This window comes from Elephas maximus, chromosome X (genome assembly GCF_024166365.1).
Source record: "Elephas maximus indicus isolate mEleMax1 chromosome X, mEleMax1 primary haplotype, whole genome shotgun sequence".
NCBI lineage: Eukaryota > Metazoa > Chordata > Mammalia > Proboscidea > Elephantidae > Elephas > Elephas maximus.
Window position 1 is genome coordinate 178,418,116 of NC_064846.1, and position 20,312 is coordinate 178,438,427.

At 42.5% G+C, this 20,312-nt stretch overlaps 1 protein-coding gene across 8 annotated transcripts in view; it reads right to left on the bottom strand.

The window, feature by feature from the left end:
• Window positions 1-20,312, bottom strand: part of LOC126068549 (zinc finger protein 709-like) — a 476,820-nt gene that overhangs the window by 229,983 nt on the left and 226,525 nt on the right. Inside the window, exon 8 of one of the 8 annotated variants that reach the window (XM_049871206.1) lies at window positions 15,758-18,061. The exons of the other annotated variants lie outside the window; for them this stretch is intronic. Within the exon in view, the coding sequence (XP_049727163.1) occupies window positions 17,877-18,061 (185 nt within the window). The 3' untranslated portion in view covers window positions 15,758-17,876. Of the gene's footprint in view, window positions 1-15,757; window positions 18,062-20,312 lie in introns of those variants that run through there. 8 annotated transcript variants of the gene reach the window in all.

Sequence of the window (20,312 nt, forward strand, 5' to 3'; positions counted from 1 at the left end):
AGTATGGATTACAAGTCACTCAAGAACCCAGAGTAATAACGAAGTTACACTAAGCACAAAAGAGGCAAAGCTAAACAACACAGAGTTTATGGATTAAGACTTGGGTGACAAAGCTATAATATTACCGATAATATTGGTAGTAGTCATAAACTTTTAAATAGAGTTACCAACAATCTCCAGGAAAGAGAAGATGAGAACTTCCTCAAGATTTACGCAAGCTCCAGAGTAACTTTTAAATAAGTTAAATTAAGCATTCCTCTGTGTCTGAGAAGTTTATATTCAGTTGAAAATTTTTCACTAGAAACACAACTAGGAACTTAGAATTTTCATCTAGCGTAATCTGTAAATCCGAGAACATGAATACGCAAATCTCATAGGATCAGAGAACCCTTTAATTTTAGATCCTGATTTAAAGCTATGGAGAACATCTACAATTACACAGGTTTAAACACTAGCTCTAGGTGGGAGGACAAGGACCGACACTGGGGAGCCATGCTTTCCACACACCTGAAAGCTCGAGGTAAAAAAAAATTCCCAAATGGAGGAAAAACAGGTCTGTGGAGCCCACACAGGACACAGCTGGATGCACCGTTCCAAGTTTCATAACTTTGTTGACATCAGGAGAGCACTACCATGATCCAGGACCCGGTAAACAGTCAGGGCCTTCCCCTACAAACTATCCACCCCCTTTTCTAACCCATATCACAGTGTGAACAGGGAGCTGTGGTTTTAGAACAGCACAAGAAATGCTCCACTGCCTAGGAGTCAAGAACATTGTTCAGAGAGATGGGACAAGGATGGCTCTGGAGGGCGGGGATCAGTCTGCACGTCCAGAGCTGCTCTGTCTCTAGATTCTGCTCAGGAGACTGTTATTCAACACAGAGCACCAAGGCCCACGGTGGGGATGGTAATGCCCCACAGTGCCAGCTCTGAGAGTCACATAAGGAAGGTGAACCCAGGCATCTAAATCCTGACAAGCCACCTGTGTATAGGGGAAGGGCCCAATGACAGTGGGGGAGGGCCTCAGGGTGCGTCCTAGGCCTCAGTCCCTTGGCCTCCTCTGCTACCTTTTTTCTTCACTGAGGAACCACATCCCCGCAGCACACAGTTGCTCCCCCAACAATTCAGATCCAGCCTCACCCACTTTGCTAAGGACAAGCCAGTTCTCCGTAGAACTCACCATTTCCTTTTCCAACTTCTAGAATTCTAAGGGAATGTCGTCTCTCAGCCTAAGAAGTTCCTTCAGGAAGAGGGATAGGAGTGGAAGCAGAGCACTGGGCAGTCTGGAGGCAGATGAATAATGCTTGGCCCACACACCAGCCAGAGCAGTTGAAATCCTTCCCTGTGATTAACGCATGTGCAAGATGGTCACCCTAGGTCCTCAGCTGCCTGGACTGGACTAGTTCTCTCTGCACCACACCTGAGACCTGAAATGGAAGACGGATAGGGAGGAAACAGTGTGGAGGAAGCAGGGAGTCACAGGCCTTTGGCCTCCTCCCATGCTCAGGGCAATGCTCCACCCTGAGGGCCTTTACACTGAAGGCAGAACAGGCTCCAGCCCCCACAGCACACACCTGCATTCTTCAGGCAGCTCCATGGGCCTCTCCTTTCTGCAACAACACCACAGATGGAGGAATTTACCTCTCCCGGAGCATGAGGAGCAACCAGGCCTGGCCAGGCTGCAAAACTTGAACCTGATTTCCTCCAGGGAGTTAGGGGTACAATATTGAAGTTGTGGGCTCACCTGTGTAACTCCATCCCTTACAGATCAACACACGCAGTTACCTTGTATCAATGTGAATTGTCAGGAAGAAAACAGTTTTCAGCTTTGGCCAATGAACGTATCAAAGTTCAGTCATCATTAACCATGTGTAGCTAAATCTCTTGAGATTTGCTCTTTTTATAAGGAGTGACATACATATGAATCAACAGCGAGGGGAGGATCTTTAGTTTGGTGGTGCGTTCGCAGTCCGCATAATTTTAGTGAGTGGGCTTTTGTGCACGGCTCGAAAAATACTGCACACAGCCCTAAAAAAATGGCCGTGGCGCTCTATTATCACCCCAGGAAGGTCATATACCGGGTCAATTTGAAATCTGTGCACCTGCGCCTCAGCCTCCTGCCACGAGAGGACAAGGAACCTGGGGATTCAACTGAACATGGTGAAGTGGTGTGAAAGTTGTAACAAAAACGCAGCCAGAGTAGACTTTTCTGAAAAACAACTATTATACCATGGTTAATAACCTTAATAACCGTTTCAGGACTGCCTGCTTCAGTGTCCTCAAAGAAAAAGGTTTAATAGAACTTCAAAGTTCTCACAATGGTTTTCAGATGATAAATTGTTCCTATCTTCCCATTGGATGTCGCAGAAAATCCAAATCCATTTGACTCGCCCGTAATAATAATAAACACATTGCCGTTGAGTCCATTAGTGACCCTATAGAACAGAGTAGAATTGCCCCATAGAGTTTCCAAGGAGCGCCTGGTACATTTGAACTGTCCACCTTTTGGTTAGTAGATGTGGCTCTTAACCACTACGCCATCAGAGTTTCCATAATAATATTCGCAGATATTACTTACTGAGCACTTATTCTCCCTCAGGACTTGTGTTAAAAATTTTATATGTATAACTTGCCTCACTGCCCTTTAGGGAAAGTTACCAAGATGGAGAACACGTAATATGTCCCCTTTTCTGTAATCTTGGTCAAAATTAGAAAAACAAAACACTCGAGCACACCAAACCCCAGAAGTCATTAATTCCAAATTGGATCGATGGTTCATTTTGCCCAACAGCATTTTCAACAACACATGTGTACAAGACTAAATGGGCACACCAACACGGAGGCCCGGCACCCTGCATGTCTCCCCGCTCCCTGAGCACCACAGGTCTGCGCGGCTCCCACCAACTCACCTGTCCACGCAGCGACACAAGCAGTTCCCACCTCCGCGGCCTCCACGAAGCAGCTGCGGCCGCGGGGCCGGGGACGCGCAGGAAACAAGCGGACAAGCGGCGGCGGCTCCCCGGCTCCAGGGAGGCCCGAGGCTCTGGGAGCGGAGAGACCAGGAGGCCGCGGGGACGTGGCGCGGCGCCCTCAGACCCGGGACACGACCTGCGCTCTCCGCGCAGCGGAGCGATACACACACCGACCACGGCTACCGACCGTGGACGCACACTTCCGCTTCCGGGGATGCTGGTGTCGCAGAGAAGGGCTTCCATACGGGAACCCACAACGATCCAACTCGGGACCGCTGGGTTTAGTAGTTCCCTGCTGTACCAGGGATCTGTCCCGAGTCGTCCTTATTTCCTCTTTATTTTAGCCCGAAAGAGCAGTTTTAGACATTTTTTTCTCCCAAATTACCCATTAAAATTGATACCTCAGACATACTCTGTATCGGTTTTTGTAATCATTGTTTTTCGAAGGCCTCAATTGATTGTAATATCCAGGAGATTTTAAGCTCCTAAACCCTATTTCTGCTGCACCATTTCATTGCGTCAGGATAATTATGGCCTTATTTACTCTTCAGTTACACCAGTGGCTCCTAAACTTGATTGCACACACACATCACATGTGAATTTTGCAAAAATGCAGATTCTGATTACGCACGTCTGCGGTAGGACCCTAAAACTATCAAGTAGTGTTGGCGATGCTGAGCCACACTTTGAATCAAGAGACATTGGATGGTGATTATATTTATTACCACTATTTCATTTATGGAGGAGATATAACCGAACGAGGGCTGTTGTTGCGTCCTATTAGCCAGCTGAAATAAGATGGACGCCACACCACCAGTTACAAGAGAAACAAAATGCAAATTTAATGTCTGCGCAAACAAGGAGCAAAGCAGGATTCCACAAACATGAGGCCATGTGCTCCCTCTTTGACGGGCTTGGGGATGCTTTTAATTCCGATGGCCTCTGGGGGTTGGTTTTGGTGCCCAGAACTCTCTGCCCTTAGCTCTCCCATGTCCACATCTGGAGGTCCAGATGTTGAATCATGTCGTGAAGTCCATGTCCAAGGACAAACTGAGGACACAGGTCTTCAGGTCCTGCGCATGCCCAAAGTACCGGCACCAAGTACAAATTGTGCTTAGAGCCATGCAGTGTGCTCCAGCCAAAACGAAATGATAAGCCCTGGCTTGGCGGCTGCTAGCCGGGAGGGGAACCGCGACGGAATGGGGGGAAATCCCCACGGAGGCCTCAGAGGCATTTTCCTAACGGCACTGGAATACACGGTGCACAAATGTCTTCTTGGTGTGTGATCTGATGTCCACCCGTGACACCAGTTAGTGTGAGAGTCTGTGCGTGTGTGTAAGCGACCAGTGGTAGACCACGCCAAAGGGTCTGGCCCAGATTGGACTGCAAATAAAAAGAGAACAGAGGGGCGTAGGGGGAGCAGACTACAGGTAACCTCATCAGGCCATTGAGGAACAGAGCCCTCACACCACAACACGACTGCCACGTCCGTGGCTGCCCACCCAGAACGCTCACTTCCACTTCCGGTTTCCGGGATGTTCACTGCTCAGGAGGTGCCTTCCCTACCAGAACCTAAAGCACTCTAAGTCGGGGCCTGTGGTTGAGTGGCTCCCCCTGATGTTTGGGATCTAGCCATGGCTGTCCTTTATTTCCTCTACAGAGAAAAGCCTGGGTTGTCTTAAGTGCGAATGTAACCTGAAATGCGGAATTCAGGAATCAAATGTACTTAGAGAGGTAAGTTGTCTACCTTTAAGGACATTTCTTAGACATTACATATGACACTTTTAGTTAGAGCTCATTGAAGAGAACTCAGTCACATGGTCCCGTCTGGTAGCAAGGACTACTGGGATATAAAATGGTGGTCCTAGGCGACCAGATTTAGAACGGAAACTCAGGAATTCTATGATGAAAGTCCAAGGTGACAACAAATATTGAGGGAGATGAACATCTGTTACAGAAGTAGACAATACTATGTTTTGGAGGTCCAAGTAGCAGAACTTGAAGACTGATTTCATGGGCAGTGACTGAGGTAACCACAAGTAACACGCCTGATTTCCACCTTTCTGACATAACCAACAGGGTAAATGGTAATGCCTTTCTAGAAATGGAGAAAAGAAAGGAGGGGAAGTTTGAGTAAAAGACGAAGGAATAATTAGTTACTGTGACCTTGTCCACACAGCCCTGAAAAAGGGAAGCAGTTTTTCCATTTTACTGTGCACACATCCAGAGATGTTTTATGACCTGAGGCATGTATAAAAGAGGCTGAAAGAGTAGGATCTAAAGTTCTTCAAGGTTAATTAAAGAAAAAAAAAATCTCTCGGCCATAGAATACATGTGTTAATCACCCCCCAAAGGGGGTCTGTGGGTGTTGCACAATGCTCTGTCAAACGCGGAAAGAAAAACACACTAACATTAAGAAGGCCAGAATTAAGTACTCATAGGAGCCAGAGGATCCTACAGCACACTTGGATACAGGGCCACACAGGTGATTACACCCGGGGACAAAGCAACAACATGTTGGATCTGTATGAGAGGGCATTAAGTATGGCAGGTAAAAGGGTCTAAGCGTTGGAGTTGACACGTGCTAGGAATTTATTGATCGGTTTAAAAGTTTCTACTGCTTTAGTGTGGGAAAAGCCCAGAACCAGAGAAAAAGTATCAAGCTACAAGTTGTTTACAGCTTACCCAGGAAATGTCAGTGAACCTGGACAAAAAGTAGCAAACCTTTGAAGCCCACTGCCAGTCACTGGTGATAGACAGCAGGGCCACAGGAGCCTGTCCTCAGGAGGCCAAGAGGAGCCTGTCCTGAGGGAGCTGAGAGGAGGCCTGTCTCCAGGAAACTACCAATAGAGAGACACTTATGTTGGAATAAGCTGGGACATGAGATGGGCCACAGCATCAGGCTTCTCATCAGGGAACTCTCATGCAGTGGATGTACACTGTAAAACGAAACAGTCACCAAACCCTGCTAGGAATTTTATTGGACTTGGGGAGAGCAGAGTTTCAGCCCCTGGGAATAGGATCCTTGACAAGGGAGCCTCAAACTCCACCTACTGGGATGCTGCTTTGGGTTTCATATCGAAAAACACTATAAACTAAATATATTAGAAGCAATTTGGAATTTCAGGGCTCACTTTGGGAAAATGAGTTCCCACCTGCAACTTCTTCCACATTGGGAAAATAAGTTCCCATTTGTTTTATCTTTTCTTTCCTCTTTGAGGAATTCGGGTTTTCTCACAGGGTCTGATAACTACCCCATCTGATATTAGGACCTGGTTTTCTGTAGAAATTAGTCACTCTTACCAAGGAATTGATGTACACGTTTTAAGGCCCTGGGTTCTTTATTTGCTTTCAATTCTGTTATGTTGTTTAAGAGTATAGGCCTGGCTTTTCACCTGGACTCAACAGACGGGTGAGTTTATGTAGTTTTTGTCCCATTTTGTTCTGAGAGCTTGACTCTGATGGAGTATTTGTAACCATAGTGAACTTTTAGTCCATTCGGTCCCATGTAGTTAATTCAATTCTTTGCAATTCAGGATCAGCAGCAGTATGTAAATCAATCATTTTCTATGCATGAGCTCTGGAAATCTTGATTCAGTCTAGCGGTATCCACATTCAAACTATCACCTTTTTTTATACGTCGGATATAGGGAATTACAAAAGTAATGCAAAGTTAAATAAAACCACTATAAAAAAATTATCACAAAATGCCTCTAACAATGATTCACTTTATTTTCAAAGTGCTTTGGATATAATAGATAGAAATCTTGATGTACAATAATGCACGCCTTCTACATTTATTTGGCAACCACGACCTCCCCCAACAAGGTATTTTTGTATATAAGCGTGCTATGCCAACTATTTTTGTACAGCAATATTTTAAAAATTTGGGATGGTGGCACTTAAAAAATACCTTGTGAGGGGAGGGCACAGTTGGCAAACCAAAGTATAAGCTGTGTATTATCTGGTTAAAAATATGGTATACCAAGAATATACCAAGATTATCAATTATACTCAATATTCATCAACTCAATGTAGTGTCACTTACTGTTCACCAAAGCCTTCCGTACCTCCATACCCCAAGAACGTTGTTTTTAAACTTCTCTTTATTGCCATAAAGGAGATGTTTTAGACGTTTTTGTCCTCTAATCGCCTATGAAAATGAATACCCCAGATATACTATTATCAGCTTATGTATAATAAACTTTAAGGGGCCAAAATTCATTGTAATATTCAGCTTAATTATGGGCCCCCCAACTCTATTCTTACTTTTACCTTCCACTACCTCAAGGTAATTCTGATCCTATTTACTCTTCCATCAGTTAGACCAGTGGTTCTCAAACTTTCTCACAAAAACACATCACCTGTGGGTCTTGTTAAAATGCAGATTCTATTTCTGTAGGCCTGAGGTGGGGCCCCAGAAACTTTGTTTCTGAAAAGCTCCCACATGGGGCTAGTGCTGCTGTTCCATGGACCACACGTGGAACAGTGAGGTATTAGTTGGTGGTTAGAATCATTACCATTCAGTTATTTTCTAATGAAGGAGACATTTTTGTGATAGTGCTGGAATACACAGTACACGAATGTTTTTTTGATGGGTAAGCTCATGTCCACCCCGGACACCAGTAAGCAGAAGCAAGGTGAACCCCCTCACCACTCCATTGTCTCTCACACGTATGTTATCACGGTGAAAATGATGACCTTGGACGAGACTCACCCTTCGCAACAGCTGAGGTAAATAAACCTCCATACGTATACATTTCTTTCTTTTATTGTCCTTTGATTAAACTGCTTTCCATAACATATTTATAAGGGTCTCCAGTCTCGGATTAGCAGATGGCAAGGTGTGCATGGGACAGTTTTTAACCTTTCTTCCAGGATATCAGAATGTTCTGCTGTCAGGGAGGGGTATTCGAAATGCAAATAGATGACAGACATTCATGAATTGGAAGGAGGAGGGGCTTTAAAATCATTGAAGAGACATGACAGTCACGGAGACTGCAAGGTTACCAGCTGGTAATACAAGAAGGATGTTAGGAGGCGGGGCCAAGATGGCTGACTAGGTAGAAGCTACCTCGGATCCCTCTTGCAACAAAGATTCAGAAAAACAAGTGAATCGATCACATACATGACAATCTACGAACCCTGACCATCAAACACAGATCTAAAGAGTTGACCTCAGTGACAGAGACTGAGAACGAACAACCACGGGGAAGCAGAGACTGTTTTCGAAACCTGGAACCAGCGTCCCAGTCAGGAAACCTTGGCGCCGGGCTGTGCACTGGGCTCAGGGGAGCTGAACAGGGCATCCTGTGACGGCACAAACACGGGACGCTGCCCTACCCCCCAGAATTGACCTCGGGGGAAGCCCAGCCAGTGCACACAGACAGCACAGCGACGCGGCTGACAGGTGGAGAAGTCACCAGGGGGCAGCAACTGGTTTTGCAGCCAGGAGTGCGGCATCCCAGACAGGGAACCTTGGCGCTGGGCTTTGGACTGGGAGCTGAGGAAATAACCGCGGCTTCTGAGACAGTGCAAGCACAGGACAGGGGCCTGACCCTCGGGGGCAATCTCTACCCAGCCAGCGCACAGTCGACATGCCCCTCGGGAATCTCAGACAAAACAGTCATCCCAAGCAAGATAAGTAACTTTGTCTATATTCTGGGGTGCTACTCTCTCCTATTTATCTGAACCCTCCCAACCCCTTCCCAGGCAGCTTCATTAACATTGGAATTTCCTGAGCCACAGAGAGAACTGGGCTGCGATTTTTTTTTTTCTTTCCTTTCCTTTCTTTTTTTCTTTTGGACTTTTCCTAACCCATTCTCCTGGCCTGACAGAAGTAGCTACAAAAAACCCAGGGACCAAAAATCCTTCCCTAATTGGACTAAAAACACACAACCAGCTCCAGCCAAGCATATGTGATCCACAGTCTTGGGTTTTCATCCCTACAGGGAAGAAGGTGGCTATTATAACGAAAAGACATTTCTGATAGAGATCTGACTATAATTGTTTTAGCTGATTACTGGAAAGACAAGTTTCCAAGGTCTAATATCTCTGCGTATTCAACAGAGCCCTCACTGACCCACAACAGGGAACTGAGGGCTGAAGCTCCCTCAGACCTCCTAGCCTCCAGCCTTAGGGGTTGAAGGACGGTGACACTTACCAATCTGTAGAGGTACTTGCATTGGGGGCCTAAGGTACAGCTGCAGAGCCCACCCACCAAAGTGCTTTAGGAATAGAGACACACCTGCCTCACTAGCACTTGGGGGAAGCCTGTCAGCATCTTGACCCCCCTGGAGTGTGAACCCCTGCTGTTACTAGAATCTGGTGCACACAACTATCACCACTACTTCTCTAGGTGGATAGGTGACAGTCTGCACCACACACTTGGTGACACAAAATCAGATTCTACTCAAGAATACTGAATGGACTCTTAGGCTTATATATCTGATAACAGCCCAAACCAGCTGGTAAGAGGACATAAGTGATTCAAGGGCTACAACAATCAAGACAGCGCAATCTAGTAGCCCATCTACGTATATAGAAAGAAAACAAGACTCAGTTAGCAAATATAGAATAAATCACTACAATATCTTAGTGATGGCTCGAAGACAGCAGTCGATATCAAACCACATAAAGAAGCAGACCATGATTGCTTCTACAACTCCCCAAACCAAAGAAACAAAATCTTCCCCAATGAAGATACAATCCTGGAATTGCCAGATGCAGAATATAAAAAACTCATTTACAGCATGCTTCAAGACATCAGGGATGACTTCGGAAATGAAATAAGGCAATCTACAGAAAAAGCCAAGGAACACTGATAATGCAGTGGAAGAAGTCAAAAAGATTATTCAAGAACGTAGTGGAAAAATTAATAAGTTGCAATCCATAGAGAGACTGCACTCAGAAATCCAAAAGATTAACAATAAAATTACAGAATAAGACACTGCAAGAGGAAGTCAGAGGAGTAGACTCGAGCAGTTGGAATGCAGAGTGGGAAATCTGGAGGACCAGGGAATTGACACCAATATAGCTGAAAACAAATCAGATGTCTATCCAAGATGCTCATCGAACCCCATTTAAAGATTGATCCAAAACGAAAATCACCAAGACATATTATCATCAAACTTGCCAAAACCAAAAAGAAAGTATTAAAAGCAGCCAGGGATAAAAGAAAGGTCTCTTACAAAGGAGAATCAATAAGTTCAGACTACTCAGCAGAAACCATGCAGTCAAGAAGGCAATGGGATGACATATACAGAGCACTGAAGGAGAAAACCTGCCAGCCAAGGATCTTATATCCAGCAAAACTCTCTGTCAAATATGAAGGTGAATTAAAACATTTACAGATAAACACAAGCTTAGAGAATTTGCAAAAACCAAACCAAGCCTACAAGAAATACTAAAGGAAATGGGTCCAAAAACCAATAATATCACCTACCAGCACAATACAAGGTCACAGAGCAGAACATCCTGATATCAATTCAATTAGGGAAATCACAAAAACAAATTAAGATTAATTTTAAAAATAAAAAAAAACGCTCAAAACAGGGTATCATTGAAGTCATTACGTAAAAGATTACAACAATCAAAAAGAGAGACTAAATACAGGTGGCATACAACTGCCATATGGAGAGGGTTACAAGGCGATATGGACAATACAAGTTAGATTTTTACTTAGAAAAATAGGGGTAAATACTAAGGTAACCACAAAGAGGTATAACAACTCCATAACTCAAAATAAAAACCAAGAAAAACATAACGACTCAGCAAACATAAATTCAACTACTATGAAAATGAGGAACACACAATTTACAAAGAAAAACGTCTCACCACAAAAAAGTCAGTGGAAAAATGAAATTCTCAACAACACACATAAAAAGGCATCAAAATGACAGCACTAAACACATACTTATCTATAATTACGCTGAATGTAAATACCCTAACCCCACCAATAAAAAGACACAGAGTCTCAGACTGGATAAAGAAACACGATCCGTCTATATGCTGCCTACAAGAGACACAAACAAACTAAAACTCAAAGGATGGAAAAATATATATCAAGCAAACAATAAGCAAAAAAGAGCAGGAATAACAATATTAATTTCTGACAGAATAGACTTTAAAGTTAAATCGACCACAAAGGATAAAGAAGGACACTACATAATGATTAAAGGGACAATTGACCAGGAAGATATAACCATATTAAATATTTATGCACCCAATGACAGGGCTGCAAGATACATAAAACAAACTTTAACAGAACGGAAAAGTGAGATAGACACCTCCACAATTATAGTAGGAGACTTCCACACTCCACCTTCAGAGAAGGACAGGACATCCAGTAAGAAGCTCAACAGAGACACGGAAAACCTAATTGGTACAATCAACTACCTTGATCTTATTGACTCATACAGAACACTCTACCCAACAGCTGCAAAGTATACTTTTTTTTCTAGCACACATGGAACATTCTCTAGAACAGACCACATATTAGGTCATAAAACAAACCTTTCCAGAATCCAAAACATCGAAATATTCCAAAGCATCTTCTCAGACCATAAGGCCATATAAGTGGAAGAACACACCTTGCCCATGGATAGGAAGACTTAACGTTATAAAATGTCTATTCTACCAAAAGCGATCTATACATTTAATGCAATTCCAATAAAAATCCCAACAACATTCTTTAATGAGATGGAGAAACAAACCACCAACTTCATATGCAAGGGAAAGAGGCCCCAGATAAATAAGAATGACTGAAAAAGAAGAACAAAGTGGGAGGCCTTACTTTACCTGATTTTAGAATCTACTCTACCGCCACAGTAGTCAAAACAGCCTGGTACTGGTACAACAACAGATACACAGACCAATGGAACACAATTGAGAATCCAGACATAAATCCATCCACATATGAGCAGTTGATATTTGACAAAGGCCCCAAAACAGTTCAATGGGGGAAAGAGTCTTTTTAACAAATGGTGCTGGCATAACTGGATATCCATCTGCCAAAAAAAAAAAAAAAAAAGAAACAGGACCCATACCTCACTCCATGCACAAAAACTAACTCAAAATGGATCAAAGACCTAAATATCAAATCTAAAACGATAAAGATCATGGAAGAAAAAATAGGGACAATGTTAGGAGCCCTAATACAAGGCATATACAGTATACAAAACATTATTAAGAATTCAGAAGAAAAACGAGATAACTGGGAGCTCCTAAAAATCAAACACCTATGCTCATCCAAAGACTTCACCAAAAGAGTAAAAAGACCACCTACAGACTGGGAAAAAGGTTTTAGCTATGACATTTCTGATCAGCGTCTGATCTCTAAAATCTACATGATACTGCAAAAACTCAACTGCAAAGAGACAAATAACGCTATTAAAAAATGGGCAAGACATATGAATAGACACTTCACTAAAGACATTCAGGTAGCTACCAGATACATGAGGAAATGTTCACCATCATTAGCCATTACAGAAATGCAGATCAAAACTACGATGAGATTTCATCTCACTCCAACAAGGTTGGCATTAATACAAAAAACACAAAATAATAAATGTTGGAGAGGCCGTGGAGAGATTCGAACACTTATACACTGCTGGTGGGAATGTCAAATGGTACAACCACTTTGGAAATCGTTTTGGCGCTTCCTTAATTTTTGCTTTTTAAAAGCTAGAAATAGAACTACCATACGATCCACCAATCCCACTCCTCGGAATATATCCTAGAGAAATAAGAGCCTTTACAAGAACAGAAACATGCACACCCATGTTTACTGCAGCACTGTGTACAATAGCAAAAACATGGAAACAACCGAGGTGTCCATCAACAGATGAATGGATAAATTATGGTATATTCACACAATGGAATGCTAGGCATCGAAAAAGAACAGTGAGGAATCTGTGAAACATTTCATACCATGGAGGAACCTGGAAGGCATTATGCTGAGTGAAATTAGTCAGTTGCAAAAGGACAAATATTGTATAAGAAGACTATTATAAGAACTTGAGAAATAGTTTAAACTGAGAAGAAAACATTCTTTTGTGGTTATGAGAGGAGGGAGGGTGGGAGAGGGTTATTCACTAGTTAGTTGGTAGATAAGAACTACTTTAGGTGAAGGGAAAGACAACACACAGTACAGGGGAGGTTAGCATAACCGGGCTAAACCAAAAGCAGTTTCCTGAATAAACTGAATGCTTCGAAGGACAGTGTAGCAAGGCAAGAGGTTTGGGGACCATGATTTCAGGGGACATCTAAGTCAATGGGCATTAATAAAATCGATTAAGGAAACATTCTGCATCCCACTTTAAAGAGTGGCGTCTGGGGTCTTAAATGCTATTAAGCAGCCATCTAAGATGCATGAATTGGTCTCAACCCACCCGCAGCAAAGGAGAATGAAGAACACCAAGGTCCCAAGGTAATTACGAGCCCAAGAGACAGAAAGGGCCACGTGAACCAGAGACTACATCATCCTGAGACCACAAGAACTAGATGGTGCCCGGCCACAACCGATGACTGCCCTGAAAGGGAACACAACAGAGAACCCCTGAGGGAGCAGGAGAGCACTGGGATGTAGACCCCAAATTCTCATAAAAACTCCAGACTTAATGGTCTGATTGAGACTGGAAGGACCTCGGTAGTCATGGCCCCCACAGCTTTTGCTAGCCCAGGACAGGAACCATTCCTGAAGCCAAATCTTCAGACATGGCTTGGACTGGACAATGGGTTAGAGAGGGATGCTGGTGAGGAGTGAGCTTCTTGGATCAGGTGGACGCTTGAGACTATGTTGGCATCTCCTCCCTGGAGCGGAGATGAGAGGGTAGAGGGGGTTAGAAGCTGGCGAAATGGACACAAAAAGAGACAGTGGAGGGAGAGAGTGGGCTGTCTCATTAGGGGGAGAGTAATTGGGAGTGTGTAGCAAGGTGTATATAAGTTTTTATGTGAGAGACTGACTTGATTAGTAAACTTTCACTTAAACCATAATAAAAAAAAACCACTCTGGATGAAATAAAATACATCTTTCTAAAATTTAAAACAAGTAAAATATTGAGAACTTGCTGGGCACATTTTAGATGAATATGGAACGAGAGACAACAGTCAAGCGTTTCAGATGAACTTAACCAACAGGAGGCTGGCTCAGTTAGAAAACTATGGAAATGAGGTTCAGATGTACGGGCAGAAGTTGGAGTTCAGGATTCCCAAAAGTGGGAGCCATATCCATGTATCACAGGGACTACATGGCCTGGCCTGGCCGAGAGTCATTCAAAAGGAACTACTGAGCTCTGAACGTTCTAAGATTTCTGAGATTGGTAATAGTAACTCCAGCCACTAAAAATAAAAATTCCTTCGGAAGAAAAATTACATCTTCAATTGTCTCTTTAATTGAAACATCCAACATATTGACACCTGATGAGACTTTACAACAAATATATAAACAAGTCTTCCTTTTAGTTCCTATATTTTAAACGTGGTTCAAAATAAAAAGAAAACCTAAAGAATATAAAGTCTATCACAGAACAACAAATTATCAGACACACAGGGAATGAACGAGCATAGACAACAGAAACATACAAACAGATATAAAACACCAAACCTAGTCACAAATTCTGTATTTAAACATATAATTGCAAAATTAAAGGGGGTAGATAGGTTTCATATCATTCGATACACACCAGGAGATAGGTTTCATGAACTTAAAGACAGTTGTTGTTACATGCCATCGAGTCGATTCCGACTCATTGCGACCTCATGTACAACAGAACAAAACACTGTCAGGTGCTGCACCATCCTCACAATATCTGCTAAGCTTGAACCGACTACTGCAGCCTCTGTCAATCCATCTCATTGAGGGTCTTCCTCTTTTTCGCTGACCCTCTGCTTTACCAAGCGTGATGCCCTTCTCCAGGGACTGATCGCTCCGGACGACACGTCCAAAGTATGTGAGACACAGTCTCTCCATTCTTCCTTCCAGGGAGCATTCTCGTTGTGCTTCTTCCAAGACAGATTTGTTCGTTCTTTTGGCAGTCCATGGTATGTTCCATACTCTTTGCCAACACCACAATTCAAAGGCCTCAATTCTTCTTCTGTCTTTTTTATTCACCGCCCAGCTTTCAAATGCAAATTAGGCAACTGAAAACACACTGGCTTGGGTCAGGTACCCCTTAGTTCTCAGGGTGACATCTTTGCTTTTTAACACTTTCAAGAGGTCTCTTGCAGGAGATTTACCCAATGCAATGTGTCTTTTGATTTCTTGACTGCTGCTTCCATGGGTGTTGATTGTGGAACCAAATAACATGAACTTAAAGATACATACAAAAATAAACAGAATAAAGCAGAGCTATAAAAGTTGGAAAACACTGATGGAATGGAAAGAAATAGAGGATAAAGAACTCAGGGTAAGGAAAACAGAGATGGGTTAAAGAGCGTAAACCTTTTCCCCTATAATTCCCAGTGATCTTGTTTGTGGACACTATTTTTTTGTGAAAAAGTATCTTTTCTCCAGGTTCCTTCTGGATTTTTAAAAATCAATTCAATGCTTTCAATTTTATCTCACACCCTTTGTACCTCTGATTCCAGGAGTGAAGTCAGCATTAGTCTCAATGCCTAGTACTATTTCGGGGTTGATCTTCTTCCACTCTCATGTAAAATCCCTTGTTTCTTTTACTGTCTTTTATCTATACCAGCTTCTCTCCATCTTTACCTGTTGTATGCCCACCTCCCAGTCATTTACTGGACTGACTCATGACTTTCCAATCTGGCTCATCCTGTTAGAAATGAAGATCCTCTCCTGCAGGAACTCAAGTCCTGCTTCCCTTGCCCAGTGGGGATGCGGTGTCACCGTGTTGCTTGTTCTTACTGTTTGGAACTGGGCACAGGCCGAAGTCCCCTGTAAGGTCAGGTAAGGAATCGTGCAGGGGTGGGGTCTATGTTCTGTACATCCCTCCCCCACTACCCTATGGAGGGGAGTCACATGTGCAGTGCCGAGGAGGGCAGCCTCCTAGCCTCCCCAAGTCAGAGGTGAGAGAAGCATATCAAAAGAGAACCCAACGAAGTAGCAGAGGTTCGTAATAACATAGGGTTACAACGTTGTAATGTGCATCAGAACGTCATTACTGTTGTTACTGTACTATCATGTTAACAATGTTTTATTCTAACCAGAAGTGTTTCTTTAAAACTTTTTAAGCACAGAAAGGTACGTCATATGGTATATTCTAAGGAAAACAGTCGACTAAACGATGTTACATATTTACAATTATACCTAACTGTTCCAACATGAAAATTCAACTTAAACACAGTTAGGAAAGGAACTCCTTCATAATCTGTGGACTGCGTATCCTATTACGAACATTTAAAAATATGATAAAATCGGAGAGAAGGAAAAGCTGTTTCCTTCAGAATTCCAATTAATAGATATAGTATTTTGGGACATTGGAACAAAAAACATCATCTGGCAAACACCACAGTAATAATGATATGTAATTATCTTTGAATACTAAAATTAGTAGGCCAAAATACAACGAAAAACAGAGTATCTGAACAGACCCAAAGTACCACTATATGAGTTATTAATTATAATAGATAAAATAGCTTACTTTACAATAGGAAAAAATGGAAAGAACGTTTCAAATATGACAAAACAGTCTGAACCAAATACAAGATGAGCATATTTAAATGCTTCCAAAATAACAGCGACAATAACGTTAAATAATATAAAGCCAACTATTCCCTGAAGCCTCATTTGTAATAGCAACGACTTTCAGAAAGGTGAAGTTTAGCTTGGACTAAGAAAGTAACAAACACCGATGAGGACAGTCCCACAATTACAATGAAACTATCATTTCTCCCAAAGGCATAAATTACTCTTAATGATCCGTTCTTTTCAGTTAGTATTGATTTCTTACTTACCAAGAAACTTTCGTCTTTAATTGCTGACTTTCAGAACTTTATCAAAATCATAACAGTAAGGACAAAACATCCCACTTTTGACATAAGAATAATCAACTCTCTGTGAGTTCTTATATGTAAAGTGGGGTCTGAGGAACAACTAAAGGCTTTCCACATTGCTTATGTTTATAGAGCCTTTCTCCGTGGTGAATTCTGACATGCTTAGTGAGGTTCGAGTTCTGAAAAAACGCTTTCCCACACTCCTTACACTCATAAGGCCTCTCTCCACTGTGAGTTCTTATATGCGAGGTGAGGCTGGAGGAGTGAATAAAGGCTTTCCCACATTCCGTACATTCATAAGAGTTCTGTCCACTGTGAGTTCTTTTATGTGAAACGAGCTGGGAGGAACGAATAAAGGCTTTCCCACATTCCTTACATTCATAATGTTTCTCTCCACTGTGAGTTCTTTTATGTTTATTAAGGGATGAGTATCAAGTAAAGGCTTTCCCACATTCCATACATTCATAAAGTTTCTCTCCACTGTGAGTTCTTTTATGTAAATTGAGTTTGGAGGAAAGAAAGGCTTTCCCACATTCCGTACATGAATAAGGTTTCTCTCCACTGTGAGTCCTTTTATGTGAAGTGAGGCAGGAGGAATGAATAAAGGCTTTCCCACATTCCGTACATTCATAAGGCCTCACTCCATTGTGAGTTCTTTTATGCTTATAGAGGGTTGCATAACAAAGCTTTCCCAAAATGCGTACATTTGTAAGGTTTCTGTCCACTGTGAGTTGTCTTATGTGAAGTGAGGTGGGAGGAATGAACAAAGGCTCTCCCAATATGCGTATATTCGTAAGGTTTCTCTCCACTGTGAGTTCTCTTATGTGAAGTCAGATTGGAGCAATGAACAAAGGCTTTCCCACAGTCCTTACATTTGTAACACCTCTCTCCACTGTGAGTTCTTTTATGTACGTTGAGGACTGAGGAATAACGAAAGACTTTCCCACATTACGTACATTCATAAGGCCTCATTCCGTGGTGAGTATTTTTATGCCTAGTGAGAGCTGAGGAAAAACGAAAGGCTTTCCCACATTGCGTACATTCATAAGGTTTCTCTCCACTGTGAGTTCTTTTATGTTTAGTGAGGCCAGAGGAACGAATAAAGGCTTTCCCACATTCCTTACATTCATGAGGCCTCTCTCCACTGTGAGCTCTTGTATGTGAAGCGAGCTGGGAGGAAAAAATAAAGGCTTTCCCACATTCCTTACATTCATAAGGTTTCTCTCCACTGTGAGTTCTCTTATGTGAAGTGAGGTGGGAGGAATGAACAAAGGCTCTCCCACAATGCGTACATTCGTAAGGTTTCTCTCCACTGTGAGTTCTCTTATGTGAAGTCAGATTGGAGCAATGAACAAAGGCTTTCCCACAGTCCTTACATTTGTAACGCCTCTCTCCACTGTGAGTTCTTTTATGTACATTGAGGACTGAGGAATAATGAAAGGCTTTCCCACATTCCGTACATTCATAACGCCTCACTCCATGGTGAATATTTTTATGCCTACTGAGGGCTGAGGAAAAACTAAAGGCTTTCCCACACTGTGTACATTCATAAGGTTTCTCTCCACTATGAGTTCTTTTATGTTTAGTGAGGTTGGAGGAACGAATAAAGGCTTTCCCACATTCCTTACATTCATGAGGCCTCTCTCCACTGTGAGCTCTTTTATGTGAAGCGAACTGGGAGGAAAAAATAAAGGCTTTCCCACATTCCTTACATTCATAAGGTTTCTCTCCACTGTGAGTTCTTTTATGTTTATTAAGGAATGAGCGACGAGTAAAGGCTTTCCCACATTCCGTACATTCATAAGGTTTCTCTCCACTGTGATTTCTCTTATGTAAAGTGAGGCTGGAGGAACGAAGAAAGGCTTTCCCACATTCCTTACATTCATAAGGTTTCTCTCCACTGTGAGCTCTTTTATGTTTACGAAGGGATGGGCGACAAGTAAAGGCTTTCCCACATTCTGTACATTCATAAGGTTTCTCTCCACTGTGAGTTCTTTTATGCGCAGTGAGGTAGGAGGAACAACTAAAGGCTTTCCCACATTGCGTACATTCATAAGGTTTCTCTCCACTGTGAGTTCTTTTATGTTTAGTGAGGTCGGAGCGATGAATAAAGGCTTTCCCACATTCCTTACATTCATGAGGCCTCTCTCCACTGTGAGCTCTTGTATGTGAAGCGAGCTGGAAGGAAAAAATAAAGGCTTTCCCACATTCCTTACATTCATAAGGTTTCTCTCCACTGTGAGTTCTTTTATGTTTATTAAGGGATGAGCGACGAGTAAAGGCTTTCCCACATTCCGTACATTCATAAGGTTTCTCTCCACTGTGAGTTATTTTATGTGAAGTGAGGCTGGAGGAATGAAGAAAGGCTTTCCCACATTCCTTACATTCATGAGGTTTCTCTCCACGGTGAGCTCTTTTATGTTCACGAAGCGATGAGCGACAAGTAAAGGCTTTCCCACATTCCGTACATTCATAAGGTTTCTCTCCACTCTGAGTTCTTTTATGTTTACTGAGGTTGGAGGAACTACTAAAGGCTTTCCCACATTCCTTACATTCATAAGGTTTCTCTCCACTGTGAGTTCTTTTATGTGAAGTGAGGTCGGAGGAACGAATAAAGGCTTTCCCACATTCCTTACATTCATGAGGCCTCTCTCCACTGTGAGCTCTTGTATGTGAAGTGAGATGGGAGCAATGAATAAAGGCTTTCCCACATTCTTCACATTCATAATGCTTATCTCTGTCAGGACATTTTTTAGGTAAAATGAGGGATGAACGACTATAGATTTCACAATATTCTTTACACGCATGTTTATGACCACTCACACATGTCCAAAGTGATGACAAACTACAGAAACCTTTCCCACATTTGTTACATTCACAACATTTCTCACCAGTGAGTGTTGTCACAGGACTCTTAAGGGTTGGCATACAAATTAAGTCCTTCCCAAGTACCTTACATTTCTCGGGTTTCTTTCCATGAGGAACTCTCAAAGGAGTAGTTAGGTGAGAGGAACAGCTGCAGGATTCTCCACATTCCTTACACTGAGAGGCACTGCATCTGGTGGAAGATCTGAAATGATGGTTATATGGTGAGTGATCCATGAAGATCTTAACACACTCAGAGTATTCAAAAGAGTTTACTTCTGGAGGGTTTCTTTGGAGCACAGTAAGATCTGGAATCCAGCTGAAGATTTTCCAAGACTGAGTGCACTCATTACTTTCATGGAGGTTCTCTACTGTATGACTGCTGTTAAAAAATAGGGTGCATGGTGTTGGAAATAAATGTGTTCCCATTTCACCGTTACCAAACATAGTGAAGGTGCTTGGTTTTTGCCTGACTTATCTCAGGTTTCCTAGGTTAAATCATCTAGCAGAGACACGACT